Source organism: Labrus bergylta, chromosome 4 (assembly GCF_963930695.1).
Source record: "Labrus bergylta chromosome 4, fLabBer1.1, whole genome shotgun sequence".
Classification (NCBI taxonomy): domain Eukaryota; kingdom Metazoa; phylum Chordata; class Actinopteri; order Labriformes; family Labridae; genus Labrus; species Labrus bergylta.
This window is the reverse complement of record NC_089198.1, coordinates 20,820,780-20,833,308: the sequence shown is the minus strand read 5'-3', so window position 1 is coordinate 20,833,308 and position 12,529 is coordinate 20,820,780. Positions and strand designations below refer to the sequence as shown.

Genomic DNA, 12,529 nt, shown 5'->3' with positions numbered 1-12,529 from the left:
CAAATGAAGTAGTACTGTCTGCCATGAAAGGAGTCCATTCAGAGGTCAGGACCGTGTTTACAGCTATTATCCTCGTCATTGTTGACTTTTTTTTCTTCATTCCAGCGCTCATTTTTTTCTTTTACCTCTTTGAGTCTGGCTGGCGGTTAGCATCTCACTGTCTCCCTCTTTTTCTGCTTTCTGTTAGTGTTTAAGTGGAGTCCTCTCTAATTTTCTTGTGGAGCTCTTTCTTGTGGCCTTGCCTCCGCCCCCCTGGCCTCCTTGGAGCTCCGCTGAGATGCACGCACATACACACAAACAAAAACAAAACAAAATGGCCACACACACATGCACAGAGTGTGGGTGAAAAGCGAGCAAGAGGAAAATCTTCAAGTTGCAGAAGTGGAGGCATCAAAGCATGTTTTAGTTGGACTGAGCGGGGAATCAGATTTGCCCCCCTCTGCCTTTGATACACAAATACTGGGCTTTCCCTGACTTCTTCCCCTGAGCTACTTCCTTTCCTTATGTGCCAACAATGTGTGTTTCGAGCTGTGCATGAGCGTTTGTTCCTATTTGTATTAAGTCTCAGGCCAATGTGGTCTTGCAACCAATTGCAAGAAAAAAATAATTAAATGTTGTAAAATTGACACTTTAAAGAGAAAACCTTAAGTCAAAATAGTAATTTAGATGTTATGCATCAGGACTCTGTGTGACTGAGGGTTTGTGCACTTTTTCAGTGCATTTGTCAGTGTGTATGTGCAGCTAACCAGAATGTTTTGGTCTCTTTTACATCTTTCTGTACGTGAACTTCAACCTCATTTCATGTTTCAGAAAGGACAATCGATCAAAGATGTAACTGACACAACTCTTCTCTCCACCCTTCAGGTATTTCTTTGCTGTGTTGGCCATTTTAACTGTTCTGGGGATGCTGAACGGCTTGGTTCTCCTGCCGGTCCTTCTCTCCATGATGGGTCCTCCAGCTGAGGTCAGTCCTGTAGACAATGCCAGTCGCCTGCCCACTCCTTCACCTGAGCCCCCTCTGCCACCACCCATGACCCACCATGGGTACTTCACAGGCCACCACAACCCACGCTCAACTCGTCAGCAGGCATTTTCGGAGTCGTCGGACTCTGAGTATTACTCGGAGGTGACCACCACATCAGGGATTGGAGAGGAGGAGTACAAGTACTGTGACAGGAGCGCATACATCACATCGCACACCAGCGCTCCATCTACAACATCTCACATACTGCTAGAAGCCAGCAAGAATCCCAGCTTCCCAAAGCTTACGGTACATTGCACAGTCACACAGAAAAAAAAAAGAAGCCTGGATGTCAAACTCTTATTCAAATTGATTTCTTCCTCTGAAAGTTTAAAGTTCTATTTCATTTGTTTTAGGTGGTGAAGCCATTCAGAGAGAATGCGACAGGCACTGGTGGAAGGATAGAACCGAAAAATGAATCCTCCCATATTGCACAGTCACCTCTGGGCTCCCAGCTAACCTGCTGGGATGGAACCAAGCGGGAGTCAAAGCAGGGCCCCCAGAGGCTCCAGGGACCCCCTGGGCAACACTTACCCAGCAACAGAGCTCACTTCCCTGGGAGGACTTGTCAAAGCAGCCCCAGGCACAGCAGCAGAGGGCCGCAGCCAAACAGGACTAAAGGGCCTAGCTATAGCAATAGCAACTCTGCCCTGCCAACACAACAAGGATCTGCTGGGGGGGCTGTTACCATGGTAACAGCCACAGCTTCCGTGACTGTTGCAGTGCATCCGACCTTGCCGGGGACGGCTTACCAAGGCTACATGCATGAAGGTTTTGAAACTGACAGTGAGTCAGACTGTTTTGAGGCTGCTAAGAGGACCTGTGGTGACAAAACAAACTTTTCTTCATGTAAGAGACACTCTTTAGAGCTCCAGGACCTGGAAGCAACACAGAGCCAGATGGAGAATCAGATCAGCAAGACACAAGGTACATTGGCACCTAGTTCATCAAGGAATCACCTTCATTTTAATCTTCAAATAGGCATATTAAAAGCTGACATTTAACCAAAGAAACGATACATAGTAAATCATAAGTAAATCATACATTTCCATTTCTTTAGGCTTGATTTTTCAGTGTCTTACTTTTTCTCTCTCTTCTCTGTTTCTCTGCTGTAGGTGGGTTGAGGATCCAGGCACCCAAAGATTGCTAGAATCCTTCTCGCTGCCTTCTTGCTGCCTTCTCCCAGGCTGCTTCGCAGAGCACCTTGACGCCCAACTCACATTATGTCTTGAACTCTCATCTGTACATAAACTTTACACAAAAAAGGAGAGGATTTATTTCAAGGACATGTTAAGAGAAAAAGAAAAAAAGACATTTTATGAATTATATAAATCTATGAGTATATATTTTAATACTAAAAAAGAAGGAAGCTATTTAAAAGAGTACTGTATAACTTGGGTATACTCTTGTGTAAAAGTTCAGATGTAAAATATTATTTGTTTTTGTGGGGCGGTTGATTTTTTTCCTCCCCTCATACTGTATAGAATAAGAAATGTCCTATATGTAAAAAGTGTCCAGAAAAAGTGAGATGTTATTATTAAGATATTAGGCTATTGAATATACGTGTCAGTGTTTTATTTCTATTTGTAATATTTTGTTTTGGTTTGTTTTTTTGCTGCTACACTTCAAAAATAATTTTAAGTGATTTGCCTTAAGAAAATGCAGTACCCCCCCTCTCCCCCCGCTGGTTTTTAGTCCGTATAACTTTGTACACAGTATTATACTGTGATTTATTCTGCATCTGATGCACTCTGTTGTATTTTTAAGTGTAGACGCCTCTGTCACAGTGTGCACTGTAAGAAAATAGCAGAGGGTTACACTGCAGATAATGTCGTCCTAACAGATGAAACCGTTGTGCCTTCAAGTTGTCCCCTCCCCTTTATTCTCACAGCATGCAGAGCTCAGTATTAACTTCTCACTTTGGTGGGAAGAAATGTTTGACCTATTTGTCTAGAAGCAGTAACAGACTGATGTTTTTTTCATTATCACCATCATCTGTCCACCTCAAATTGTTGTCCTCTGCAGTTTTAAACTACTTGAAGGAGCTGTGAAAGATTTTTTTTTTCTTCTGCAGTTTTTGTAAGCTCTACAGTGGGTGAAGTTCAAATTTGTCACTTTGTGTCTGACAGCTGCGTTTCACACCTCTTTGTTTAACTTTTAAAGGGAATTTAAAAAAAATCCAATGCAAAGGGAGTGATAATATTATATTTTATTATTTGTTTGACTTTGTCCTGTTTTCTTTGCTGGCTGCTTTGGGTTTAAAAACACGTTCATGTCATTGCCCTGTGCAAATATTACAGTACTGCTTCAGTCTTCATGATGCTTCCACCTGCTCTGACTCACTAATTCTCATTCTCATTCAACCTCATGTACGCCTTTTGTCATTTGTAGGCCTCTCATGTAATTTGCTTTAATACGTTTTGTTATTTCTGTTCAGTATTGGTCTCATCACTGCCAGGTTTAATGCAGGGAAACATGTCAGATCTATTTGTTAACGTCATTTTGAAGTGGCAGCTTTGGTTTCTTTTCTCAAAAATGAAAGAACAATGAAGTAGCTACTGTGCAGTTGTGAATAATTAAGCAAAAAAAAAAACAAGGCACCATTTACAGCTTGATCAGACAGCCAGTAGGTGTTGTCAGACGGTGGTGAGTTAAAAGGGAGGGGGGGGGGGGGTTTGGGCGGTGGGGGTTGGGGGGGGGGGGTGTACCTGCATTGGTTTGTAGTTTATTACAGTAAGAATTGTTAATGTCATGCCATATAAATTATTTATATTAAAAATTTATTTTTGTAGATTGTACAGATGTTAGTATCTAGACTGAAGTTCTATTTTTAAAGAGTGAATATATATTATATATAAATATATCTATTTGTTGGCGAGTTTGTTTTGTTTTGTTTGCATTTTGGGATGGGGGGGTGGTTGTGGGAGGGAGGGGTTGACAACACTTTAGAGCAGAGGACTATTTTTCTGGTGGAGCAAAAGGGGGACAGTTTGGGGACCATGAAGGAGAAGGTGTCTAGGATTGTGACACAATTACACCGTGTTTATAAGTTTCCTCTTGGCCCTTCCTTCCTTCTTTATTGTCATTAAAAAAAAGATGTTTTTGTCCATGTCTACAACACTGTGACTTCTGAAAACTATGCCCAAGAGAAAAAAAAAACCTCGTGTGACAGTTATGTTCCCTCACATGCTATAGAAATTTGACTAACAAAATAAATGGAATGAAAAAAAAGTGATTCTTTGGTCTCCGACAGTCTTTTCCAGTGTGTGTTTATGTTTGATTCTGCAAAGAGCTGAAGGGTCAGTGCTGTTATCACAATGTTGACAAGATACCTGAGAGTGTTTGCTGGTTAAATAAACTGGTCAAACAGGCTAATTCTGTTATCAATGTGCACTATTGTGTGTCAAACAAAAGATCTAAGTGTGGTAACACTTAAAATCCAGATGCAGCAATGAGTCTGATCTAGAGATCTTTTAAAAGGAAGAATTCAACTAACCAAAATCAAAAGAAGTTTTACAGAACCAATGTGACAATTCACTTTTATTGTTTGGGAATTTGCTGCATCAACAAAACATTTAACGATACATACATCCATTCAAAGGCCAGGAACAATTTAACTGTGAATTAGCACTGATTAATACCATAAATGTCATTTGGAATTAAATACAAAGTGGTGTTACATCTGTAATAAAAGCTATTACAGTAAGTCTGGATTAAAAGGTTCAGCTAATATTCCAAAAAATAAGGAACCAAAGGTCTTGTTTAATAATCAAATTTTGTCATCATTCTTTTTTCCTTCCAACTAGTACTCAGTGCCCTTAGGCGTTACTGGAGACTGAACCACTTGCATTTGGACACTCTAGCGCCAACTTTACACACAATCTCCTATCAATGATAGCCATGTGGTTAGTTTTGAACTAGATAGAGCGGCCTGAAATTCAGATGGCCAATTTAACAATTCCTCTACCTTCAACATCGGGATGTCACGTATTCACTAGCACAACTGTTCCTCAGTGTGATGTGTTGAACCACTAATGAATCCAGTAGGATTTTTATCTTACAGTTTCTTTTTTTCTACAGGGTAAACAATAGCTATAGCATAAATTGAAGCAAATTCCAAATAACTGCAATATCCTTAAGTGTTTTCCTTTTTTATAGTGTCTGAGGTGTGTGTTACTCAGCTTCCTGTGAGTCACCTGGGTAATAAAATAATCCCTTAAAATGTGTCTCGCTTCCGCTTGTTTGATAAGATTTCTTAACCGATTGATAGGTACACACATCTGACAGCATGTGTTTTTTTCTCACTACACCATTTAAACATTTCCACTTCATGAACATTGAAAATCACTGAACTGGAGCGCTGCACCACCTGGAGAGTATCTGGGATCACTGGCTTCCTGGATCATTGTTGTGACTTGTCCGTCTAAACCGCCGCCATTGATGCAGACACGCACAAACACGCACACACACACACACACACACACACATACACACACACACACACACACACACACACACACACACACACACATAAGTGCTCAAACTAAAACATATCACTGCTATGTATTTGTACAGTACACATTCCTAAAACTCACAACAATACACACAGGCACATACACTCCTTTGCCTTCTACTACAAAACATGAACACAAATACACACACGTGCGCACACACACACACACACACACACACACACACACACAGGCCCACCTGTGTAGATGAAAGGTAGATGCTGTAAATTCCTTTGCTTCTCACACAACAGCTCCTCGTTTGTCAACCCAAGCAGAGCAGTCTACGTCTGAATCTGATACCTCTGTCTTTTGAAGTTACTGTCATGCACGTCCACCTCAACACCAACTCACCTCCTCCTACACAAACACACACACACACACACGCACACACACACACACACACACACACACACACACACACACACACAGATGTCATTATAATTCTTCAAAACTGGCTAAAATAAACTACCTTTAATTCAATTCATTAAGAATAGTCTCACATAGGGCCTTAAGCAGTAGACAACACTGGGTAGTATGATTTAGTCCGAAATATGTGTGTCATCCAGGGAGCGCATGTTGTATTTAATGTTACAGCTCAGTGACATTTAAACAGAAAATGCTGTCCAGTTATGGGTCAAAGCTGAGCTGGAGCCTATCCCAGCATGCGCTTGGTGGAAATCAGGTGAATTGGTGTGTATATTCACAGCTATGAACAGAGCTATATTTGGAGAAAAAAATGACTGAGGAGCGCATAAGAGTAAAAGGGGAGAAATAAAATAAGTACTGTTCAAAAAGAAGGCAACTTAACTTAGGTGTGTCTCTCTAATAACTAAGGCAGCGCACCACATCTTAACAGTTATTAAATACTTATTCCATTTTATGTGGTTGTCACACTTGAAACGTTTTAATTTAAGAGTACACTGAGGCAAGACATTAAAGTTCTTAAGCACCCATTCATTTTCTGCTAAATGTCCCAGATGAAATTAATGAAAAAAAATCAAAAACAAATGTGATGGCACAGGCTGGTTTCAATAGGTTTAAACCCCACATACACACACTCTCTCTCTCTCTCTCTCGCTCTCTCTCCCTCTCTCTCTCTCTCTGTCAAACTGGTATATTTGAGTTTCCCACAAGCATAAATCATTCTTTGTGGTGGGGTTGATAGGAAAAGAGAGATAACTTTATGGTTTACGTTTCTGACCTGATCTTTTCTTTTTGCCTTGGTTTGAAAAAGGATAGTTATATTTGTTTTGTCGTTTGGAAAGACCGTACTTGAACTAAAAAGTTAAGGAAGCTGTGTTTTTCAATAGATCTGACTCTGACTTACTTAAAGAAAGATTTCCACTGTGCAGAAAAAGCGTAGTGAAACTTTTGTTGCAATGTAGAGAATTGATTCCTAAAACACTATCAGTGCTGTATTTAGATGGATGCATTTTTAGGTGTTGATGACTTTTGGTGGTTATCATAAACATGTTAGGGGATAAAAGGTGGACTTTTTTTTTTCTTATTGCTGAAACATTTCACACATCATTGTGCTTTGGTCCGTCTGCCTTCACCTTTCAACGACAACTATCAGAATGATTTATCATAAAATAAAATCATTGCAACACATGGAAAGTATATTAGAATATTCAAAGTTGTATTTTAGTTCATAATCAAAGGAATATAGAATAAAACCATCATGGAACACCAGAGTAAATAGGTCATAGCGACATAGGCAGCATTTAATACCACTGTTCTTAAAGATATAGAGAATATTCTCTATCAGCCTTTACACTAAGTATACATGAATGATAGTCGTAACTTTTGTATGTGTGGGTGTGTGAGTGTTTGAGGGCCCAGATAGGAGCTGATAGTACAGATTACTCGATCTCCCAGTGTCAACTCCTGACCTGTGTGTGAAGGTGAGAGCAATGGAGGAAGAGAAATCAATGACGGAACAAAAGACTGAACTCGTGATCTGGTGATGCTGGTGTTAGTGTGTGTGTGTGTGTGTGTGTGTGTGTGTGTGTGTGTGTGTGTGTGTGTGTGTGTGTGTGTGTGTGTGTGTGTGCACTGCCTGGGTGGCCCGAGGATGAGCGCCCATTGTTGCTGGAATTCAATAGGGCTGATTAGTTAAAAAAAAAAAAAAAAAATGTGTGTGAGTGTGTGTGTGTGTAAAAACATGCACTGGCATGCGTGTCTGTGTGAAGCAGGGGGTGGTGTATGTGTTTGTACTTTAGCACTAAGCGCAGCAGAGAAGAATGGGGGAATTAGCTGTAAAGCCAGTGAGAAAGCAGACTTCAGGGTGACATACCACGCAAATGTGGGGAGTGGGGATTATTTCTCTCAACATCAACAGCGATGCTTTGTTTCAAAAGAAATACTCTCTAAGACATGTTACAGGCATAGATATAAAGAAAATCCAATAGTTGTTTGAGACGAAATTGGCTTAGGAGGATCTTTAATGATCTGATGATTAAACCCATAACAGTTGGGAAGTGTTCTGTGGTTTGAAACTGAATCCATTACTGGAATTTTAATTACCTTTTGAATCCATGGAGTGACCCCATTTCAAGGTTCCTTAGCACATTCGTAGCCAATTATCTTTCCCCGGACTTACTCTTGTAAAAGAGGGTAGAAACAAAAAGTTAATTAAGAAAGGTTGAAAAGAAAAGATGGGAAGGTTAGCATTGTGAATACTAAATAAAGCATGCATCTAAATTCAGCACTAAAGTTAGCACAGCCCTTAACTGTGTCTATCAGAGTGTAACCTACTCCTTGAAAAAGTTTTAAATGAGATAAATTGATGAAAGTTAAACATGGCCAGTCACATCAATCACAATGGCCCAAAGACGCTTCATTTATTTAGAGCAAAACATCTCATAAAGCTGCTTTAAAGTTTATTTAGTATCTTTTTTATCTTTCTGTTTGAAGTTTATGTAAAGGATTTGTATTACAAGGCCAAACATGCTAAGTCATGTGCTCATTGGACGCTACAAGGTGGATTTGTTAGCCTTGGACTGAGCTATGCCAACAATTTCTCTCCTGTTCCTGCCTTTTAGCTGCTTAGCTAAGCTAACCTAGGCTACATAGCTTGTTTTTAAACATTTTGATAAAGAAGAGCAGTATTCACACAAAAAATATAGAAAATGGCCAATAATAGTATTTAAAAAAAAAAAAAGTTGAATAAGTATAAAGATGTTTTGAGTAGGTTGCTTGTTGGTAAGTAGTAAGTGCTGTTTTCTTACAGCGAGAAATGTTCCTGATTCAAATCACAGTCAGACAGGGCCTTTCTCTGTGAAGTTTACATGTTCTCCTTGTGCATGTGTGGTTTCCCTCTGGGTATCTTAATTAGGTTCATTGGTGACTCTAAATTGTCAGTGGGTGTGGATGTTAGTGAGTGGTTATTTGTCTTTGAATGTCAGCCCTGTGATTGACTGGCGACCGGTCCAGGGTGAACCCTACGCCTGCAGCTGGGATCGGCACCAACCCCTAGCTGCAGATGGAATGGACATGGATGAGGGAGTTTAGTTTAGTTTATTTGGATCCCCATTGGCTGCAGCATTACAACAGCTATTATTCCTGGGGTCCTGCTGGGGTGCTGTACTTACCCCCAATAACGTAAAGTAGCAAGATCGTCACTTCACTTTATATTAGCAAGCCGTTTGCAGCTTTTTTGATGTGCTATAGGTTCTAAACAATCTCCTGTCAGATGTTTTAATAGCCAGTGAGTGCACGTGTTCATTTGTCTCTTTCAGTCATGCAATCTTTTGCTCTATCACCATTCTGTGCCTATGAAGTCTCTACTGGGAGTTTGAGTTTCTCTGCTGCTGCCTGTATTTATATGTTCCTGTGCTGTGATTGCACCAGATCTTTGCTCCAACTAAACTCTTCTAATCAACTCTCACAGAAACAGAGGAAGAACGAGATCAATGTTTACTGAGAGCGCACTTGAACATAACAAATGTGTTTGTAATCTATGCCCCCTGTGTATGTGCGAGTGTGTGTGTGTGTGTGTGTGTGTGTGTGTGTGTGTGTGTGTGTGTGTGTGTGTGTGTGTGTGTGTGCGAGTGTGTGTGTGTGATATACCTTGGCCGTGACCGGGCCTATTGAGGGGTGGCAGGAGGAGGAGGAGGGGGAATATGAAGTTCCAGGCAATCATGCAGACAGGCGGGAGGGCCCGTGTAGTGTAAACATGTTTTAAATAAACAGGAACCAGCGTAATGCCCTTTTAATTGATTCATTCTGTGCTGTGCTGTTTACAGAAGGGCCTAAATATGAGCCTCGTAAGGCAGAGGCCTTGTGTTTATAAGTGGTTTGTTTGGTTCGAACAATAACAGTTTGAACACCAGACGTAGCCGTGGATCAGTCCTGATGCGTGGAGCTGTAGCCCTCCTCTATGTTGCTTTTTCTTTTTTTTTTTGCTATTTTCTTTTCATGTTCTTCCTCTTTTCCTCCTCATCACTCGCTTGTGTTTTTATTTGGGAACTCCATTTTTGGGGGGGATAAAAAAAGCTAAAGCGGTTCTCCACAGTACCCCAATGTCTCCTCTTTACAACTTGCAGACCCGCCAGGGTCTATTGGTGTGTGTGTTTGTGTGTTCGTGTGTTTGTGCGTGTGTGTGTGTGTGTGTGTGTGTGTGTGTGTGTGTGTGTGTGTGTCTGTGTGTCTGTGTGTGTGAAGTTTAAATTGTAGCCACAGTGTAATGATATGGTGGCATGGCATTAAGGGGTACTCCAAAGGGAAGGTGGGGGTTGGTAATTAAACATATGCAGTCACAGACACATACAGAGGGGGTCACACACACACACACACACACACACACACACACACACACACAGAGGCAAAGAAAGAGAGCAAAGCTAAACACATCCAAGTGGGGTAGTAAAAGCTAATGAAGGTTCAGCGCTAGCCTGGCACAGACAGCTATTTCATGTGGTGGAGAGGAGGAGGGAGCCAGGGAGCAATAAGGCAAAGCGTTACTCTGAAGCAAGTTAGGAAAACCAGAGGATAAACTCTAATTGACACCATGCACAAGAGTGGTTTTTCAATCTTTTTTGTTGCATGGTCTGCAACGCAAAATCATTGTGTATGCAAAGGAAAGGCAAACAATGGAATTAACACATGTATGGAGCACTAACTACATTGCTACGGTGTAGGTCCTTTATTACAGAGCTGTAAAGTGGAGAATGTTCAAAAAGTGGCAGTGTTAATGTTTATATTCATTGTATATTGGTTCAAAAAAGATTAATGATAATAAATAAATAAACATTATTTTTTTTTATTTGCTGTGGTTTTGTTAGCTTCACATCTTAAAGTGTGCTTATGCTGTGGGTAATTTAAGTTTCAATATCATTTTTCTCTGCAGTTCTGCTTTCTTGCTCATGCTAACTTCATGCTAATCTTTTGTTTGCTTGGGACCAACAGCTGCTTTGCTCTACAAAACAGCACATTACTTATCATGAGCCAGAGCAACTGTGCCTAAAACTGTTAGTTTAGTAACACTCATCATCAATGCAGGAAAATAAAATCCAAGCAAACTGTGAGTCATGGGTTCATGACCAGTATGTAAAAATGACCCTAAGATTTTAATTCCTCACTGGTTTCAATGACGGCTGTAAACCACTGGATTTATTTGTAGTTTTTCTTTGAGAGCTGTGGGGTCCACATGTTGTACTCTGCACTGTGCAAGCAAACATATGACTTCTCTGTTCAGTCCCATAAAAAGGAAAAAAAGAAAAGCTGGTGGGTTTTAAGGATTAATTTCAAAAGCACACTAACACATTTCTGCTCTATCCAGGGTTTGTGGTTTCCATTGGTGTTCCCTTAAAGAGGCTGTATGCAGGCCTGCACTATCTCAATCTTTATGGTTCAAATAAAAGAACTTATAGACTTCAAGAATATAAATTGTGGGCTAATTTCACTGTATTTAATAAAACACTGTTGCAGGTGCATGCAACATGTTTTACACTGAACCCTTTTTGTACACCTTTTTTTAAATTTTGTGAAATTGTGAGCGCCCCAATGGATGTGTTATACTTCACTTACTTTCACTGTTATAGAGTGAAAGAGAGAACCAAAGAGCTGCACTTTGTGATCTAACACATGTTTGACTTAGGATATAAGGCAATAATGTTTTTGCATGACAAATTAAATCATTCAGATGTTGATATCATTGTCCTCGCATTATTTTATTGGATATTGTTATTTCTGCACATTTTCTCTCGGGCAAATTCAGAGAATGTTGTTTTGTATTTATAATTTTACGTCTTGCACTGTATGAAACAGTAATAATGCATGTAGCCATTGCTGAATAACAAGTGTTTCTTATTGACAATTATTTACTCTGTCACCTACTTTCAACAGGTGACAGAGTAACAACAACAACAACAACAACAACAACAACAACAACAACAACAACAACAACAACAACAACAATAACAAATTGACAAGTCATTCATTCTGGCTATCAGCTTTAATGCAATCAAGAAGGCCTTTGATGCTGCTTATTTGGAATCAACATGGAGGCCAGAGAGGAGCTTTGGTAACATGCCAGAATTTGAAGTTTTATCAGCCATGAGTCTTCCAATCAGAGTTTGATAAACAAAGCTGATTTGACAGCAGTCCTTTTACGTAGCTGCCCTGAGTGTGGTCACCTCTGAAGGGAGTTGAGGGTTTGACAGCAGTTTAAGACTCTGTTTTATTCATACCTATATTTGCACACAAATTAAATAGCAAAACTTTTGTTGCAATGTAGAGAAGTAAATCTTTTAGTCTTTAGTTTGGAAAACTGCAGATACCTATTGGCTGATCTAATTATTCACTATTGACCCTTCAACTGGTCCAACATGCTGCAGCATGTTAAGTAACAAGAACAGAGAAAGTTATATTAAGCTCTCTGAATAGACTTTCAAATCCCTCTCACCTACTTAGCCCTTATGGTGAGGCATCATCATATCTACATGAGCTCATGGTGCCTTTTTACCCCTCAACAGCATTTTGTTCACAGAGCGGC

The 12,529-nt window shown here is 40.1% G+C and overlaps 1 protein-coding gene across 1 annotated transcript in view; it reads left to right on the top strand.

Moving 5' to 3' along the window:
* Positions 1-4,256, top strand: part of ptch2 (patched 2) — a 29,057-nt gene extending 24,801 nt beyond the window's left edge. Inside the window, exons 21-23 of the mRNA XM_020643763.3 lie at positions 865-1,270; positions 1,378-1,948; positions 2,137-4,256. Coding sequence (XP_020499419.1) covers positions 865-1,270; positions 1,378-1,948; positions 2,137-2,171 — 1,012 coding nt within the window. The 3' untranslated portion in view covers positions 2,172-4,256. The remainder of the gene's footprint in view (positions 1-864; positions 1,271-1,377; positions 1,949-2,136) is intronic.
* Positions 4,257-12,529: the final 8,273 nt, after the last annotated feature.